This window comes from Manacus candei, unplaced genomic scaffold (assembly GCF_025592945.1).
Source record: "Manacus candei isolate 608988 ecotype Guabito, Panama unplaced genomic scaffold, ASM2559294v1 h1tg000023l, whole genome shotgun sequence".
NCBI classification, from domain to species: domain Eukaryota; kingdom Metazoa; phylum Chordata; class Aves; order Passeriformes; family Pipridae; genus Manacus; species Manacus candei.
In genome coordinates, this window is record NW_026138071.1 from 19,846,111 (window position 1) to 19,866,408 (window position 20,298).

Below are 20,298 nucleotides of genomic sequence, written 5' to 3' on the forward strand. Positions count from 1 at the left end.
TTGCCCTAACTCTCATGTATCTGTAAACATTGAATTTCAGAGTGTGGTGTCCCTGTCAGTCCATCCATCGGTCTGTATCCGGCATGTGCTTATGGCCTGTGGATGGCACTGAGTTTAGCTCTGGGCTCCCGGGGCACCGGTGGCTGTGGGCTGCCCCAGCTGCCCCTGCCCGAACACAGGGGGGTGGACTTAGCAGGAGCAGGAAGTTCTTACGCCCTTTCTACATGTGTCCTGCCTATGACAGGCAGGGAACAAGCCCAGAGCAGTGCCTACTGAGCCTCGGGAGTAGGACAGGGAGAAGATACAGGTTCGTTAAAGCTTTATCTGGAAGCAGTAAGGAGGAATGATTAGTCTAGCTTGTTGCCTTGATTGAATTTTGGCTCTATTATTTATGTGGCCTTTGGAAAAAAAAGATGTTAGGGAGAGGAAGATTTGGAGGACAATAAAACAGAAAGAGAAGTTCAGAAGGTTTGGTTTTTCCTAGTTAACCTTCCCAGTATTTGGGCATGTCTGCTTAGTTAAAAATGAACATTGGATGTGCTCTAGTAGGCTTCAGCTGTGACACAGAAACAGGAGCCAGCTGAAAATGTTCATAATGGGCCCAAATATGAGTGTCACCAGGGTGTACTTGTGGGTTGGATCTGTTGGGAAGTGTGAGCTCTGCCACATAGGTTGTGTTGTTTCTTAAGACCTTTACATCTCAGGAGAAAACAGAGATTTTGTATCAGTAAATCATGTTTCCTTTAAAATGCGTAAGGGGTACAGTGATCAGCCCTGGTATCTCTCCTCTTTGAGCTCAGGAAAGCAAATGAGATCTGTCTCCATGGGGCTGCTGGTGCCAGGAGCTCTCAGTGAGCATCGCACTGCCCTCGCTGCCTCACCTGGCAGTGCATTTTGGGGACCCCCACTGCTGAGGGGCTTTAAAATCAATGCCTTGTAGCAGTCTGCTGAACTGTGTTGATAGAAGCCTTGCAGGGGTAGTCCAGCCCAGGGAAAGTTCTGGCAGTGTCCGTTATTGTCCTTCATTTGTCACAGAAGCTGATGGGAAATCATTCAATTAAAAGGAGTGCAGCAGAATACGCAAAATCTCAATATGAGTTTAGGAGAATGAGGGCAGCACATCAAAGGCATGCCAAAGCCCAGCTTTATGAAATGATTTTTTTTTTCATTTTCACTGATTTCCTAGGTGAAATTAGGTGACTGTCTGGCTAGCATAATGATGATAAGGCTGGGAAACCATACATACTCAAGTGACATACATATAGTTTTAATAAAGGATGAGGGAGACTTGAGGGAGTGCATTAAATTGAGTAATAATTTATTATTTAGAGACCTCTACCCATTTACTCATTTTTTCTGGGAGAATTGGCTCTTCCTCCAAGGTGTAGGCCACTTTTAGAGAGGGGGGAGAAGGTAGAGCCTGGCGGCTGGGCCGCAGTAGCTCGCTGGCAAAGCCAACTTCAGCGACTGCCTGCAGCCGAGTGCCCTGGCTACCTATCCTGTTGTTGAGCTGCTCAATAAACACGCTGGGAGAGGGAGAGGGGGAGAGTTGACAGGGCCTTGCATTTCCTATAGGAATGCACTGCAATTATTTCCAATCACAATTAACCTGATTAGAATAATGGACAGGAAGTGTCCCTCTGTAGCTAATGCAGTTTGGCATCAGCTGACTGAAATCCTTTGATAATTTCTGCACAGATGGCTGGGCTGAAAGCAGCACTTTTTTAATTATTATTTTCATGGTCTCTTGGTAGGCCAAAACCTCGACACCAACAACAGACCTCCCCATTAAGGCGGACAGTGCCAACGTCAACATCACAGCTGCCATTTATGACGAGATCCAACAGGAGATGAAAAGGGCCAAGGTATCTCAAGCTCTGTTTGCCAAAGTGGCTGCCAATAAAAGTCAGGTGAGTGGTATAGAGGATTTCATTGTCGCGGGGCTTTTTGGGGTTTTGTTTTTAAAGCAAACTCTGGGGTTGGGGCTAGGCCCACCTCCTCCTCCCACCAATAAAATTACATCTGTTCCTACAATAATAATAATCTTCATCTCTGGGGAACCTGTCGTGTTTGGCTTTTGCCTGCTTAAGTGGTTTCCTTTTCCCTTTTAAAAGAGGCTGAGGGAAGGGTCAGCTCACAACCGAGCTTTTTCTCCCCTTTGGTACAAACACGTATGTCTTTTCCCATGTGTGGTATATAACTTACACCTCTGCTAGTAGGACAAGGAACTTTTAAAATGCTGGTATCCTACTCATTTGGTGGGTAATGAAATTGTTTTCTCAAGTTATTAACTGAGGGAAGGCAATGGGAAACGGCATATTAGGCAGGTGTTTCCTTTTTTGCATGTTGTATGTGCTGCATACAGTATTGCCATGTGAATAATTCACATCAGATCCAGTCATTTTTACAAAAAGGCATGAGGAGACATTGCAGTAAGTTCTCCTGGATTAATTTCTACCTTGGGTGTAAAAAATACATGTGGGCAAACCTAGGTCTGGGTGAAATTCTTGAAGAGAATCCATTAATTTAAAAATTTCATCCAACTCTTTAAAAAAATATAATGCACCAGAAGGGATTTTATGGAAAGGCGGGCATACAGATTTTTTTGAAGGGCAGCAAGTGGATTGGAGATTGTTGGAAGGAATTGTTTACTCAGTGAAAAGAGCTGCTTCTGATCCTGGATGAAATTACTCAGTTGAGGAGAGGGCATCAATATGCACACAGAAATGCACAAATGTGTATATGACAATGAGAGAGTGGGATAGAAGTATCTAGGTGCATGCACTCTGAAAGATACATTCTTTTCCTCTGTGCAGGAAAACAACATTGTAGTCATTAAAGTAGATATAAAATAAGTGGTTGAAGGGCTTATAAACAAAGCATCAAAGGCTATCAAAGCACGTGGTGGAGCTTTGTCCTTGTTACAGGTATTTGTGCCCTGACACATGGAGATCTGATTAATTTTTCCTTCCTCATTTAATCATTAATTTTCTTTGCCTCTTGCTTTCTCTTGTCAGGGTACAGGGGTTACAATCCCTCTACCCCCCAACCAAATCCTGGGCTCAGTATGAAATACATAAAAGGAAAATACCATGGAACCCTCTTAAACTGTTAAATGCATAAAAATCTCATGTACCACATGGCAAAATATAATGAGAACTGGAGCTGTTAAACGAATAAAGCTGTTAAAAGCATAATGCCACTTGGCACAACTACTGTGCATTTAACGGTTTTCCACTGTGTAATAAATGACATATGTGGTAAACGTGCAGTAAATATAAAAACTGCACAATTGATTTTGCAAACGTGCCCCTTATTCTTTACTCCATGCAGATATCAAAGTTCCACCCAGAATCCGGACTGGACAGCTTTTAATAAGGAGTGTTTAGCACAGACCGAATGCCAGCCTCTCTGAGGTTTGGCTTAAAATTGCCTGCAAGCTTCCTGTCATTATACCCAGAGGCTTCTTGAAATAGAGAGGGACTGAACCACCCAACAATAATTTGGGTGGCTCACCAGCTTTGGTCTGTGCCAGTTTGAGTGCACTTCTCTGGCAGCATTGCACACCAGCGCCAAAGCAAAAATAAGATCCGTAGTCTTTCACATGGAAAAAGAACAGGGCAGATTTTGAACACCAGATGCAAAAGGTTAAGAACAGGATCCACAAATGTTATTGTTTAAAGCAAAGTTACTGCACATAAAGGTTTTGTTTCTTCAGCAGCAGCAAATAAAGAAGTGTTTTTGGGGCTGATGTTTCTTTTGTTTCACAGCCCTGCCAAAGCAATACTGGCTCCCTGGGATGACCCAGCATTTGCCATGCTGAGATGTCATAGCACTCTGCTGGAGCATGGAAGTGGTTTATGGGGGCACTGAAGGCAGGGAAGGGAAGCCATAGCCAAGAACCATAGTGGTGTGGGGCCTCCCCCTGCCCCAAAGCCCACCTATGTGCCTTCTCTGGGTGGCTTGGTGTCCCTGCTGCAGAATGGGGTGCTCTATGGCCCACAGAAATGCCAAAAGCAAGGACTCATCTGCTTGTGTAGGGCAGAGCCATGGTGTCATGGTCAGCATGTCTCCTTAGGTCTAACTTGTCTGAAAAATAGCAGTTGGTTGTTCCCAGTGTTTGCACAGTCCAGTTGTGCCAGTCATGACTACTGCTGGTGAAGATGCTGCTGATTTCAGCAGCTGAGTTACATGGTGGGAAGCACTCATTGAAAACTGCCCATGTTTGCAGAAGAGAAAGTTTGAAAGAGAGGGAAAAAAAGAGCGAGTCTGAGGCTTTGCTTGGACTCTCCGCCAAGGTTCGTTCACTTGCTATTCTCCACAGGCCTGGCTTGTGTTGCATTGGCTTCCTCTATTATTCCCTCACCCCAGACTACTGAGAGGCTTCCAGTTTGCTAACAAGGCATGTGTTATGTTGGGCGCTGCTGTTCTGTCAACAACAATCCACGGTGCTGTGAGATCTTCACAGTTTTAGCAGGCAGTGAGGCTCCAGCAGGGCTGTTTTGACATTTTATATACAGGGCTGTATGTCATGTACCCCAGAGAACATCCAGAGGCAATGGAGGCCTCATTTTGTCTTCTGTCTCCATACAGGAAGAGTGGTACCCACTGAGAGCAGTTATTGCAAGTGGCATCATCTACTGGTGGAGTTAATTGACCTCTAATTTAACAAGCAACCATCTTCATTCTTAAGTCATGGTGGAGTCTCAGTCTAGCAACTAAAGAGAAGGGCAGCTTCTACAAACTGAGGTTGCAAATCACAGAGCTCGCAAGTCAACATGTCAGGGCCTCATGGAGGTACCAAGGTAGTACAGGGAGAATTCTTTAAGGGAATCCACCTTCATAAAGATTTCAAGCCATTTATTTTAGACATTGACTTATTCAATCATCACATATTTACCTTAATATGCATTTTATTCCTTACAACTTATATATAGACATTTTTAGCCTTGTTTGTGAAGTGATGTGCGTCCCTTTGTATTTTTGAAGCCAGCAGGAGCTGAGAGCTCAGTGCCACAGGACAGCCTCCAAAGCTGTCCTGCTATTATAGTTGCCAACTGTTAGGATGTACTCGCTGGACAGCATGCTTCTCTGGGGTTGCTGCCTGCTTGTGCCCTTTGTCCTTTTAGTGACTAAACCTGGAACCTGTATCAGCACTTTGGGAGTGTTTCTGAGTGTGGCCAGAACAACAGGATTTGGTTTCCAGTCTACACTTTGGGCTCTCCTGGTTATATTTAATTCACAAGAAGATGGGTTTTTGGTGTGCCATTTCAGGGAGGTTTGGGTGGCCTGTGTGTCTGCAGAGCTGTGCAGTGGGACAGTCAGAGATTTGGATTGCTGCACATTTGGACTGTTGGTTGTCAAAGCTGGCTTCTGCATTCAGCTCTGCAACTGCTCGATAGCACAACCTCAGGAAAACCATTTCCCCCATGACCATGTGCCAGCCCTTCTGTAATACTGTGCAGCAGCATCACCCCTTTGACTTCTGCTAGTGAGAGGCTACATCAGAGGCTGTACTGTGCTCAGCAGACCTTTGTTTCTTAGTATGTGCAAAATGAATTTAGGAACGTAGTTCTGTTTGTAATAAACAGTCACTATCAAAATAAATAGTGGGCACAGCTGGCTGGAGTGCTTGTTGACAGTCTGAGTGAGGGAAGAGCTGGTATGAACGTGGAGACCAAACTCCCCACAGTTCTACCACAGCAAGAGACTCTTCTTAATCAGGCTGGGGCAGCATGGGGAAGTGGGGTGCATGCTGCTGGGTATCTACCCTGGGCAGGGCAAATGGAATCTTCACCAGTCCTTTGAAACAAAAACTATAGCCTTGAAACTGAAATTTTTCACAAGGGACTGGAATTTGTTCCAGTTATACCACAGTAAAGCAAGAGAGACCCCATGGAGCAACATTTGAAAAAACATTAAGCTGGCAAAACTCAGTCTCTGGTTTGTATCTTTGCCCTGTTTAAATGTGGGCAAACACAGCATAAACTTGACTGAGGGTTGGAAGCTGGGAGTAGAAAAGCTCTTCATTTGAGGCCCTTCAGGTAAAGAGAAACCTAGGCCTATGGATGGAAACTGCTGTGACAGTTCCTCGCCTTTTCATGTTGAGATCCCTGCCTCATTGCCAGGATTGTCTGGATGTCTCTTCTCTGGCCCAGGAGGGTGTTAGCCCACAGTAGGGCCCCATGCTAGATGGGACTCAGTACCAAAGCCACCTTCCCATGCCCTTACCTCCCACCAGTCCTACAAGAAAGTGCAGGTACTGTGAGAGGAATGAGCAGTGTCACTTGGAAGAAGTGTTAACTCTAGAAACCCTTTATTTCATCCTTCCCTCTCCTTCCTTCCCAACTTAGATTCCCTTGTATTCATTTGATGCGATGGGATGCCTTCTGTCCTCTTTCTAGGTTATAATAGGTATTTTCTGTGCCCTTAAACTTATTAGCTTCTAGTGATGATGCATAGCAGCTAGAAAAAGCAGCTGGTGATGAAGATGTGTAGTGTATCTAGTGTGTGTGTATAGGGCACTTCTTACTGCTGTAGCATCTCACTGCCTTTATGATGCTGTGAATCTCTACAGCTGGGGCATATCTGTTGTGCTGATATTTTGATGTTCTTGTTACGTATTGAGGAAATACAGAAAGACATTTCTCTCCTTGACTGAACTTGGAATTTCTTTGAAGTAGCTTTAGAAGTAGCTTCTCCTGTACAGACTTTTATATGAAGTCACAGTGTGACTCTCATCCATGACAAGCTTGAGAATTGGGCTCTTGTGAACCTCGTGAGGTTCAACAAGGCCAAGTGGAGGGTCTAGTATCTGAGTCAGGGCAACGCCCACTGTCAACTCAGGCTGTGGGATGAAGGGATTGAGAGCAGCCATGCCAACAAGGACAAGAGTGATGAAAGTGTGCTCACAGCCCAAAAGACCAACTCTATCCTGAGCTGCATCAAAAGCAGCAGCATGGGCAGCAGGTCGAGGGAGGTGATTCTGACCCTCTGCTGCACTGTGGTGAGACCCCACCTGGAGTACTGCATCCAGTTCTGGGGTCCCCAACACTTATGGACCTGATGGAGTGGGTCCAGAGGAGGCCCACAAAAATGATCAGAGGGCTGGAGCACCTTTCCTGTGAAGACAGGAAGAGAGAATTAGGGCTATTCATCCTGGAGAAGAGCAGGCTCCAGGGAGACCTCATTGCAGTCTTTCAGTACTTTAAAATAGGGCTTATAAGAAAGATGGGAACGAACTTTTTAGCAGGGCCTCTTGTGATAGGGCAAGAGGTAATGATTTTAAACTAAAATAGGGTAGATTCGGACAAGATATAAGGAAGAAACACTGTTGGTGAAACACTGGAACAGGCAGCCCACAGAGAGGGCAGATGCCCCATCCCTTGAAACATTAAAGGTCAAGTTGGACGGGGCTCTGAGCAGCCTCATCTATTGGAGGTGTCCCTGCTTATTGAAGAGGGGTTGGACGAGAGACCTTTAAAGGTGTCTTCCAATCTAAACTATTCTGTGATTTTGTGACAGCATCTGCAGCAGTGCATTTGCCTCTGCAGCTGAGTGAATAAGGGACAGTTGTGGATCTGGGGCTTTGCTCAGGAAGTCCTTGGCAGACCTGGGAGCTGATGGTGGGATGCTTGCCCTAACCACAAACCCACACTTCCTCTCTAGCGTGGGGAGAAGCTGGTTTGAACTTGGCATGCTGGAAATACCCTCAGTGCACAGCATCCTTCCCTCTGAGGCCAAGAGCTGTAAGCAAACTTGGTGTTCTCATGAATCTAAGGTACACCACGGCTCATGTATCTCATTCTTTTCTTTGGTATATTCGTGTTTTATAAAGCTAGTGAGAAACTGGCCCTCATGAAAGTGCTTCACGTTTTGCCTTGAATTTTTGGGAGAGGAAAAGTACCAAGTGTTTCAAAAATCCAGGCTATTGAGTGATTAACCTTGAACTGTATCAAAATGCTCCAAGTAAAGCTTCTCAGGTTCAGTCCCCCTCCCCCGGCCCTCATCAAGAATTCATTGAAGCCATGACAGAACTCTCCATTACAGTTAGTCTTTTATCCATTCCAGCTTTCTTGATTAGGTTATCTTGAATCATTAGGGGGTTTATTTATTTTAATAGACACTTATTGGATTCATGGAAAGAGAGTTTGGCGACTGAGAAACAAGAGCTGAATATTATCTGGCTCATTTTGCACTGCAGAGTCCCAAACTGAGCAGAGGGAAGAGAGACTGAGGAAGTTTGTCCAGAGGACTCCTGTGATCCCATGTAGAAAGGGAGACTTCTCTAGGGAATGCAGCATTGCTTTACTAATCTTTCAAGACTTGCGTCAATCATTGCTGCTTTTTTTCCTTTTGTCACATATGTTGACATTTTCTGCACTGATGATGTGGGTGAGGAGATGGCCTTTTACATTTATTTTTGAGATTTATTCCTGAATCACTCTTACTAAAAACTCTTCATTTGCCTACTCATGCTTTCACTGGAGACCCTAGAAAATGTCAACACAGAAAACTAACTGTATTATTACTATTATTAATAGTGCTATTAATTTTAACGTAAATGCAGGGAAGCACAATGTCAGTTTAGCTGCAGTGTTATCCATGCTCAAAGCAGAACGGCTGCCTGTGACTAACTCACTGTGGACACCCAACTGCCACCTCCTGTGGTGGCTTTTGGCAGAGATGCTGCTCAAAGCTCAAGCACTGGCCCGCACCCCAGCACAGCTGTGAGCCTCAACCCTTCCCATGTGCCTTCTTGTCCTTAATCACAAATTTGGTCCTTGGCAGACTGCAGGTCAGCAGATCTGCAGGAGGCAGTTTTTGGGGCTGGTATATTTGTGCATACCTTCGTTGAGTGCTGGAAAAACTGACCTTATTGTAGCCTCCCCTGCTCCAGAGTAAGCCTAGCTAAAGTGAAAGGGTCAAGCTGCTAGAAAGGGCTCGGGGATAAGTGACAGAGAATATGGTTCGGGATTGCTGCACCAGCCAGCTGTCCTCGGGGGGGTTCGAGTGCGCCAAGGCTCGTGCTTTGGTGTAGTAAGCATGCTGTTTCTTTAACAGCATAAAAGCACAATGTGAATGACTGGCTTCCTGCAGATTTTTGTTGTTGTTTGCTTAGCTATGTGGAAATGTATTTGATTAGAAGACAGAGAGAGAGGTTAAAAATAGGACATTAATATGATATTATTTGTTTTATCAAATAAAATGCTTAGAAAATGTTTATCTTGTCTCATGAGAACAACAAAAATAGAGGCCAGCACTTCTCTGCAGCTCTCTTTAATGAGCTAAATTGGGCTGCATTCTCGATGCCTCTAGAAGTTTTGGGGTGAAATGAAGGAAGTTCTGAGCAGAATTCCTTGTAACCACAAGCACTGGGTGTGCCTGAATGTAGAGCCAAAAGCATCCTTTAATTGTGCTGTTTTTTCTTCTCTTATTTTTAATGGAAGACATTCCCATTTGAGAACCTTAGAAGCTGACATTAAGGGCTGGATTCTGCCACCCATATTGACACCAGTGTGTATCCAACTCTCCTGGTAACGCTGTGACAGCCAAGGGGGCTGTTTGTGCAGTGGAGCAAGACCTGTGATGTGCAGGGGAGGCAGGATCAAAACCACGGGCATATTATGGGTCTGAGGAAGGGTGTGTTATTTCTTAGATTTTCAGAATACGTTCACAGAAGTTGTATTTACTTGTAATGCAGTGAGTCAGATACTGGGGATGAGTGGGAGAAAAGGTGGTGAGATAGTGTCTCCTTCACTTTTCATTCTTCATGCCAATAAATGTAGCTATAGATGAAAATTCACTGTGAATGGCTGTAGCGCCAAGAACTTCTGTATGTTAGCATTTCTTAAATGAAATAATTCTCCTGGAAAGCTCTGTGTAACATACACAGACCCCAAAGAAATAAATAAAAGAAAATAAAAAAATTGTAACCAAAAAACCCCAAGTTGAGATTTTTAACAGTAAAAGGAGATTTTGTGTATTAATAATTCATGAGTTCTCATTGAACATGCACGAAGAAACGGTGCTATTCAATAGAGAATACTGTCATCTGTCACTGTTTTATTTGACATTTACACTTTTTTTTTTTTTTTTTTTTGCCTGGTACTGCAAAACTTTCTTGGATGGCGTGCTAAGATTATTTAAATAAATAATTAAAAAAAGCCCATGCAGACTTTTCATCTGTGCATGGGGAAGGCGGTTACTTGCAATCACAAGGAACGTGCGAGTAAGCTGCGGCGCTGTGTTTTCTCACGTATTAGTCAAAGCTACTGCCTAATAAACAGCCCTATGGATGGATAGATAGGGTCTTGAATGAGTGCCCGAATAAAGGAAGGGAAGGGTAGAAAAAGAGCAATGAAAGGCCAGATTTGATGCAGATAAGTGTACGCATGCACGCAGCGGGTACGCGTGTGTATGTGCAGGGGTGAGCGAATAATGGCTGTTGTGAAGAAAGCTGCCACAAATACATCGCCGCCGCTGGTGCAAAAATAAATATTTATAAATGGGTGTTGGGGGAGATCCAGTCCCACACAACGTGAGAGAAGACAGGGCATTTAGCACAATGACAATTCAGTTAGGTGCACCTTGCAATTTCTTGCTAATATTAGGCTCATGGAAATCTTTCTGCTCTGTAGGTTAGTTATTATTTATAAAAATCACAGAACCAGCTGATACATTCATAAGCTAATTATTGTAGCAGCTGGGTACACATGGTGCAATATGTCTGAGGCTGTGAAGTATCACAGATTTCTTGGGGCCTGCTGTGGTGGGGGTGTGCTGTTGAAGGCTAGATCCCTTAATCTGATCAGCCAAGCAAATACTTTGTGGGGAAACTGGATTAATATCTCTCTAAATACCACGGATGTGCTTCACCTTCAGAACCAGGCTCCTTTAAACGTGCCATTAGCTTATCTCCTTTGGGGAATGGAGAAGTTCTCAGGTGTCCTCAGGATGGCGGGGTCTTTGCCTGGTGCCTCCCTTTGCCAGAAATTAATTTGGTTTGCTCATGTCTGCACACATGGTCACACTGCGGTCTAATCTTTTCCCTAATAGCTCCAAGGTCAGGACCTCAAATGTTGCCAGGCAAATTGAGCGCTATCCTTCTTAAAGACTAATGGCAGAGAGTGCCTAGTCCATAATGAGGCCTGTAGTGTTGCTCTAAGTGATTGTAATGAGTGCTGATTATAACGGGACAGATAAATCAAAGTGCAGCAGTTGCCATCGGGCTACCCGGTCCAGCCCTCGGGAAGGGGAGGTGGCCCTGCTGAGCCGTCCCTGGGCTCTGCCAGAGCCAGGCACTGTGCAGTGCCTTGCAGCCCTCGGAGTTGTCCTTCCCCAGGGCCTGCCTGGCATGGGCTCCTGCTCCACCAGGTGCAGGGTTTTGTGTGTATTTTCTGTTACACAATGGGTCTTCATGCTGCAGCATCCCCCAGGAGATGTTAAACATACCTGCTTGAGACATTTGAAAGAATTCAGTTGGAGACTTATTCAGCTCACTGAAAACAGGGAGAAACGGGAGCTTATTTTTTTCCACAGATGGTTTATTTTCCATTTCAACAATTATTTCCTTTGTATGGAGGAACCCCTGAGAAACCACTGTGGAGTTGGGAGATTTTGTTCCTGTCTTTTCTCTAAAAGAGAGAAAGTTTTTGATGGATTTTTGAGCAGTGGAAGGGGACAGAGAAGAACTGAGGGTAGGGGTTATGGTCATACCACATTAAAATGCAGACTTCACCTGGCCAAAAGATTGCCCAAATACCAATCAAAACACTTTGAAAATATAATACAGGTTTTCTTTCCCTAAGTAAATGACTAGATATCTTGTTTTCATCCTTGCCCCCCCCCCGGCCCTCCTAGTTTATTGCAAGAAAAGATCAGGTCTGCACAAATGTGGCCTCTCACTTGTAAAAACAAGGCAGTGTTGTGTTACAGATTAGTTTATAAATCCCTGGTGGCTTCACAGTTCAGTGCCTACAGCTGCTGCAGATGGGCCTGGGTTTTTGTCTCTTCGCTGTGCTGCAGCCGGCAGTTGAAGGAGAAAATGGAATGATCAGGTTATTAACATGTAGGCCGTGAGGAAGAGGCTGCACAATGAGAACAGCTGGTGTTGCTGTCTTGGCTGATGCAGCGGAGATAATCAAATCTTGCCTTTTTTGGGGGGGTGAAGGCAGAAGACACAGTGGAGAGTAAGACAAACAAGGGCTTATGATATTATACACGGGGTTTAGAGTGCACGGTAGAAGTTTTCAATGGCTTACAAGTTGTTACACAAAAAAGCAATACCAAAAAGCCCCCCCATGGGCTGGTAATGAACCTGGCTGTTCAGCTTGCTCCGGTCGCTGTTCAGAAAAACACAGTTTTGGCTACTTCCTGTACCAAACATTTTTAACATTGATCAAGCTATCTTGTAGGTACTGTAAGGTGCCTGTCAAAATGGTGTCAATATGCTGAGCTGTAGCTCGAAAATGATGGGTTATAAAGCTACTAGGTAAAATATTTTGACAGGAGTCAGTAAGGCGCGTTGACAGCATCCTCAGCATTATCTTCTCATCTTCTGTCGTTTGCATCACATCTCCTGCACAGGCACAGGAGGGGAGTCACTGTCTCCAGCCCCAAGTGGGCTGGCTGCTGGCAGGCAGGACAGGCTGGCTGTGGCCCCACTCTGGGCAGGTGCAGCAGCAGCCACCAGCCCTGGGTAAGCTTCTGGAGACACCGGGTCACCACTGCTCTCACCTGAACAGCTCTTGCCATTGGGCTGTCTCCTTGCCTTTGGCATTCAGGGTGGTTTCTTCTTCCTGGAGCACTAGCGCTTTCCCCTCAGGGGTCTGAGCAGTCAGTCCCTGTGGAGAGGTCCTACAGCTCCTTATACACAGCAGGAACATTTTAAGGGCATTTCAAACTAACCTTAAAACAATTGAGCAGGATTAAAATCTACTATTATGATGATCTGTAGTTGGGTTTAGAATTACCTCTGCCTAGTATCTTCATTTCTCTAGTAACTTCTGCAGGACTCTGCTGCTTTTGTGCTAAATACCAGAGGATTCCCTTTCTGTGAGGCTATGTCTTCTCTAAGATTTGATTATTTAAAGCTTTCAAATTTCAGTGGGGTTCAGAGCTGGGGTAGGCAATGCAACAGAGTGACAGCAAATCAGAAGTCTTTACTTGATAGTATCTTCTACTAAACATTTTCTGTAGTGGTTGAATTTCTGGTTCTGCAGCTGCAGGTTGCATTGAGGGCTGTTAGCAAGTCTCAGGAGATATATCTCCTTTTCTCTTGCTTAAATGAAGGAATAAAGGGGCTCTGAAACCAAATGTTTCAACTCTGGTTTCTATGGGAAAAATATTTCTATCCGAGCATTTTAAACATGGTGTGAATACAATGGGCACAAGATGCTGTGCTGCCTGGCTCCTGCTAAGCACTGCTACTTGTTTCAGTTTCTCCAACCTGCAGGAAATAGAATATGTCAAGGATTTGTCAAAACCAAAGGGCGGCTGAGGACTGGGGGGGATTCTGTGTGTGAGATGAGACCAGTAAAACTTGCACCACAGAGTGGTAGAATGTAGCTGACCTTCCACTCACACCTGGTTCGTTGGTGTTCAGTGAATTGACTGCGCTGACCCTACCATTGCAGGGCTGGCTGTGTGAGCTGCTTCGCTGGAAAGAAAACCCAAGTCCGGAAAACCGCACCCTTTGGGAGAACCTCTGCACCATTCGCCGCTTCCTGAACCTCCCCCAACACGAGAGGGATGTGATCTATGAGGAAGAATCCAGACATCACCACAGCGAGCGTATGCAGCATGTTGTCCAGCTCACTCCTGAGCCCGTGCAGGTCAGAGCAACAACTGCCTCCTCAGGGTGTCTGTGTGGGAGGTAACACAGGGGGTTTGAAGAGTGTAACATGGAGAAGTGCTTTTTATGTATTGACTGAAACTTAAAAGTACTTCCAAAATGACCATGGTGAGCATTTTGTGGGAAATGGGCCTTCATTTCACAGCCTCCTTAGGATCGTTGTGCTCCTCTATACAATATTTGTGACTAGTATGAATTTTTGGTTTGTACACCCTTGTCCTATCTTTGTCTCAGGTGTTAATAGAATGAGAAATAAATAGATACAAGTATGCATAGAGAAAATAAAATGAAAATACTGCAAGACTTCTCATCTTTGCAGTTCCAGCTTCAGTCAGAAGAGAAAATCAGTCTTATGTGTATTCCTAATAACTAGTAACACATGCTACAAAACCAAACATCTGCAGATGGTCAAGGGAGGCTCAGGAGATGTTTTTTTTCAGTCTAAAAAGCTGAGGTGACCTCCCACATCAGACCTTCCACTTTGAATTGCCACTGATGCTTGGTCCCATTCACCTGATCCCATTGTGTGACCACTCTGAGTATCATCCGTACTGCTCTTCTCTGATCATCTCAGTTCCTCCTCCCACCTTCACTCTCCTCAATGTTGTTTGATGGTGGATTGCACTGCTTCACTACTCTTGCTGTGAACCTTGGCATTGAGCCTCTATTCTTTGTTGATGCTCATGTGCTGCTGCTGCTATCACTGCTGCCAGCCATCTAGTCACCTCTTTTTCAAGGCAAGAGGTTTTTCTGTCCTGTTGTCCTGCCCCACCTGAAACATGTAGGTCTCACTCAGATTAATTATTGCCTAGTTAGTGCTTTGTCTCTTCTGCTAACAACTTCCTCCTTGCTTTCCTTTTGGTCTTTGCCTGGAAGAAAAAAATCTGTGTCCTGGGGTTTGGATTCTCAGAGCTATAAAGTAGGGGAAGCGTTCTAAATAATTAACATTGCAAAATGTTTGGGGGATCTTGGAGGTAAGGAGCTACAAAAGGGTAAAGAGCCGAACTAAGGTGGGAAATCAACTAGACCTGCGTAGATTTCAACATATTAGCCCAGTTCTGATGCTCACAGCAAGTGGGAATATCCTCTAAGGGAAGTTAGAAGAAAAAGTTTCCCTGGGCTCTCGTGGGTGACCTTGATGATTAGCCTACTTTCTAAAACCTTCTGCACATCACTTTTCTGCATAGAGCAGGTCAGCTCTTGTGAGTGACATGTTACACTGTGTTGGAATGCTGTGCATTTGTATTTGTCAGCAAGTTACAAAGCCATGGATTAATTTTTTATTACAGTCAAAATATGAAAAATGAAGAAAAATAAATGGAACCAGCTGGCAACTACATACAACAAAACTCTGGAGACCCTGGTAGGCAGTTGATACAGTAGGCTTGTGTTTTGGGGGTGCTGCATTTTAAAGCTATGCTTGCCCATCCAAAAACCCCAGTAGGTTTCTGAGTGACACACTAGCAGTGCCAGGCACAGGAGGCTTGCTGCCCACCTGCTCCCTACTCAAAAGATACCCGGTACCAAGCAATTTTTTTGTGTAGTTTTCGGTCTCTGGGACTTGAATTGTTTCAAGCAGCAAGGTTTGTTTTTTTGGCTTTGCTGCAAGGGTCACTATTAGGTAATTAGCCATGAAGAATCAATGACAGCGGCCAGAGATGTAAAGCTGAGGTCCTCACACTTGCAGTCACAGGAGATTTTGTGACACTTTACATAAGGGTAGGGGTCTCAGGCCCCGCTCCTGGCCGAAGTCCAGGCCGAGTAATTACATTCTGCCTATCTGAAATTCCCCCTGTAGAGTCAAGTGGGAAAGCAACCCTCATTTCCTTCTCAAAGCAGTGGCGGGTGCAGAATGTCTGCCTCAGTGCCTGGCTACACTCTAGCAGCAGGTGGAAACATCCAAGAGCTGCAGTCACCGACCTACTTTGCTTTGCAGGCTTTGCTAGTGAAAAGTGTGCTGTAAGTTGAGCCCTTACCTGCAACCTTGATGTCAAAACAACAGTCCTTTGAAGAAGAGACAACAGCAGCACTGTGAATAACAGCAGGTGCAGTACTGTAGCACCGAAGCAGGCAGGATGCTCTTACCTCTGCTCTCTCTCTGTCCACCCCATCTTTCTGTTTGCTCTGATGGATTTGACGTGCATACAGTAACTTCTGTCTGGTGCTTGAGCCTCCTGCTCCTGCAGCTGTGAGACTGGGAAAGCCTGAGAACGAGCTGCCCCACACTGCTGCCAGAGCTCCCTGCCACTGTGAGTCCTCTCTGGGCTCAGACATTCTGAGCGTGTCCCTCTGTCAGACTTGGAAGAAGATCCTGGCTATCATCACAAGAGACATGACTAGGCAAAAGATAATGGATAAATTTTAGTCTTTTCCTTGGTATGGCTTCACCATTTGGAAATGGTGAAGATTTCATTGCGATGGGTTTTGTGTAGTTCACTTGCTGATTACAGGGTTAAGGACAGTTCAGTGAGGGAATCACCCCAAGGCCCGGTATGGTTTCTGTCCTCTAAAGGCGGGGTGTGCACAGTGGGGCAGTTGTTGTAGTGCTCTAGAAAATCAGCTGCATGCAAGTTGGCTCTTGATGTTTAAGGGATAGTTGTTTCTTGTGTGAGAGGTTCTTGCCCTCTGTTTGGTATTACTAGCCTGCACCTCACTGTTTAGCTTTAAGTTCAGGGTTTTAAAAAAGAAACATTTTTATTTTTTCTCTCTTCCATTAGATTTTTCCCATCAGCCATATATTAATCCATTTAATCAATTATTTTCCTGTTTCTAAAATGCAAAACGTCTACAATGGAAGCTTAGTGCACAAGAAATTCCTCCCTGCACACTTGATTTATTTGTTATTGTGCTGAGGAGTCATAAAATGTGAGCCCTGTGGAGCTCTGTGACATGGCTGTGTTCTCTGGCAGCACTGGGTGGGACCATATGGATGTGTCAGAGTGTGGATTTTCCTTCACATGCTGGTTGCAGAGCATTCATGCTACACCTACATGTTGCTGTGCATGCAGGCTGAGCTCACCACAGTCTCTCACTTGGTCTTTAAGGACATTCAGGTGTGCTGAGTGGCTCTCCCTCCGTTTCAATGCGGTGTAACTGCAAAGTGCTGCGGTAGGACCAAGGAGAAGACCTGTGAGGTTGTGCTAGCTGGGCTACCACAAGGACACCACCTCTCATTTATGGAGTGCCTGAGCCACAATTTCCTGGAGGGTGGGAGGGCATACTGGAAAGCATGACTGTATTTTTGCCCTGTTCTTATCCTCTTCCCTCACCACTAGGTGTGGGATCCTGGCTGGACCTTTGATCTGGCTTGGCCTGGCTTATAACTGTGTGCAAAGTACTCTCTTTGCAGCAAGCAGTCCTCATGCTTCTGTGTTTAGCTCCCTGCTCTGCAGAGGTGAGGGTACCCTGTCTTACTTTCTATCCCTTGCTAAATCCCACCGATCCTGGGCTGTTTGCTGGCATTGGACCTTTCTGGGGTGTTAATGCTGACAAGTGCCTACAGCTGCTTCCCGTTGCCAACCAGGGATTCCGTGTTTGTTACAGACATGCTGGGACACAGTAAATCTAATTTCTCTCCTTCTCCCACTATTCGTCTGCTGTGTCCAAGGTGACCACTCCAGAGAGTAACCATCTTGCCTGGCACTTTAATGTAGTGCTAATTCATTGTTAATTGCTGGGGCAGAGAAACCTGACTCCGTTGGGAAGAGTATGAATCAGACAGTTGTCTCTGGAGTGTCGGGGTGTATAAGCCAGTTCTTTGGAGTAATGAGCCACCACTGCAGCAAAGTACCTACTTTTCAGAGAACAGGGAAACCTCACCTTTCATTTCCTGCATGAGTTGACAGATAGGTCTGCTGAAGCTGGTAGCTACATATTGTTTTAAGATCAATCAAATGTTGCTTTCTGATACACTGCTACTTTTGTCACTTTTTTAAAATAACATCCCTCCACCCACCCTTTTTTTTTGTCAGAAGCTTTGATTTAGACAAATCTGACAATTTATAATAGTTCAGATCATAAATCATGGGGGAACATTAGTAAATAAAAGAAGGCATAGTAGAAAGCTCTAGGAAAGCTCTTTTGTATTGGAGTTCACTGCAAACATTGTGGTCTCTCTTTAAATATGCAGAAAATAACATACCACAGAAGTAAATTAAATACTAATTTTGTCATTTTGTGAGAAATGGAAGGAAACAAGTATTTTAGAAATGACAATGAAATACAAAAGAGCAGAACATGGAACCCTCATAAAAATGGGTCAAGGCAAGTGGCGATGGCAGTCCAATGAAACTAATTTCATATTCTCTTTCTAGAAGTAATAAAAGGGGAATGAACACCACAGTAGTGCTTTCTAATGAAATATCTGATTCTAAACAATGTCTTGGAGTTCATGGGTCACACAATGCATAGCATGCAGATGGAAAAAACAGTGACTTAAATTTTCTTTTCTTAAAAAATAATATTAATTAATAATATTTAGGAAATCATAGATGATGAGTGAAGCAAAACTGTGTTATTCCATAGGGGTACACGATGTGCTTAATGATCTATAGGATGATGTGCAGAGTGAGGTTTTGCCATGTTTGTGTGAGTTACAGCTGAGGATTTTGCATACTGGAAATTAGGACTGAGTTGTCTGTGAGACTGGGCAAAAATTACTTTCCCAAACTATGCTAGCTCTCTGATGGTGGTGCTTACTGTTTTATTGAGGCAATTTTTTGTGGGGATGGTGTGCCCTGTGATTCATTCTTAATGGCTACACCCTGATAGTTTTGCTTTTTGATCATTTCTCTGCACCCAACAGACAGATTGTAGATGGATATCCACTTCTTTTTGACTTTCTGAACTCCTTAATCCGTGGTTGAGTGTGGTGTCTGCTCAAACAGGACGGTCAAGACTGGTGAGACAATTTGTACTCAGCAAACCCAGATGGACTTTAAGAGAGATTTGTATTGCAGATTTATTCATTCCACTCAAAATCTCAGTGCTTTGGTTTGAGAGGGCTGCAGCTGGAGTATTTTTTTTCTTTGATTTAGAACTACAGAGGGAAATGCGTGTCAGAACGAGGTCTATGAATTTTGTAAGTGGAGAATATCTGTCTTCCTAGTTGCTATGTTATCTGGAGTTTCATTCTCTCTTATTAAAATTAGATAATAACAGTCAAGTTCGGTATCTCCTTTCAGTCTAAACTTGAAAAACCACTGAAAAAAATCTCAAACTATGAAACAACTATTTCTGTGCAGCATGAAAGCTTAAGGCAATATGTATTACAAATGCCACTTAACTCTGCATTTATCTCTATTGTGTGTGTGACTGCTTTTGGGTGACAGTAAGGGACTCTCTTCAAAGCAAGTAGTACAGGCAAAATCCTCAGAAAGCTTCTGCTTCTGAGCTGCTTTCTCATGTTGCTCCAGTACCTGTGCCCTGTAGTCAGAGAAGCTGCATTTTGAAACACAAGCTGTGTCTGTGTGCTCTGGTTTTCCATCCTTTTGGTGCACACCGTTTTTCTGATGCATCACAGTAGCTCGGGAGCCTTGCACAAGTTTGACAAAGGAAATAGAAGCACATCTCAGACAATGAACCCCTTACATTTGACTCTGAGGTGTCCAATAGATCTTCTGCTGATTGATAGCTACCACAATTGCAGTGGAAAGCCACTGAGCTGTGACTGCAAACCTGTGACTGTGCCATCTCAGCTGTTTCTGTTTAGTGTGGATATCTAATGTGGCTGAAAAGTGCTGCTGAATTTTTTTAACATTAGGCCTGCTATTCCCCTTGAATGATAGTGGGGAGTGTACTTGCAATTAAAACCAAATTGCTTCTGTTCTGAAATTAGTTTAGGTTTAGTATTGTTCCATTTAACCCTAGAAATGGGAGATCAAGTAAACTGCATAGTTTTGGGTTTTTCTGTGGTGGCAAGTTTAGTCTTTTCAGAGTAGAATACCCTTTCTGTATTTGTTCAGACTCCTGAAACTGAGGCCACCTCAGTGCCACCTGCTCCTGGACAGATTTCCTTTGATCCAGGATCAAGTGAGGACAGGGCAGGGATGAGGTGGGACTGAAGTGAGGGAGCCCCGCGAGCATGGCTGATGTTTTTCTTCTGCAGCTTCTTACAACAAAGATGTCTCTGAGGCTACATCTTGCATGAGGCTGCCCCAGAGCAGCTCTGTTTGGGCTGCTGTGGCCCTCATGGCAGGATGCTCCAGGCAGAAACTTCCCTTAAAATCTGAATGTGTAGATTTAGCCCTGTGGAGACTTGGCAATAAGCAGCAGGGTGGTGGTTTGTGTTGGTGTTGCTCTGACAAGTTGTCATTTTAGCAAATGACATCACTGTAGCTCTGGCCCCTGTTGTCTCACCCTTTTGCCTTTCACACACAATTTGACCAGATTTAGCCCACATTTCTTACAGCCCTGGCCCTGTTGTAAATGCTAAGCTGCCAGTG

At 44.5% G+C, this 20,298-nt stretch overlaps 1 protein-coding gene across 5 annotated transcripts in view; it reads left to right on the forward strand.

Annotated features, from left to right (window-relative positions):
* SATB2 (SATB homeobox 2) overlaps positions 1-20,298 on the forward strand; it is a 131,618-nt gene that overhangs the window by 93,029 nt on the left and 18,291 nt on the right. For all 5 annotated transcript variants that reach the window (XM_051787082.1, XM_051787077.1, XM_051787080.1 and 2 more), the window contains 2 exons: positions 1,755-1,910; positions 13,638-13,835. In XM_051787082.1, coding sequence (XP_051643042.1) covers positions 1,755-1,910; positions 13,638-13,835 — 354 coding nt within the window. The remainder of the gene's footprint in view (positions 1-1,754; positions 1,911-13,637; positions 13,836-20,298) is intronic.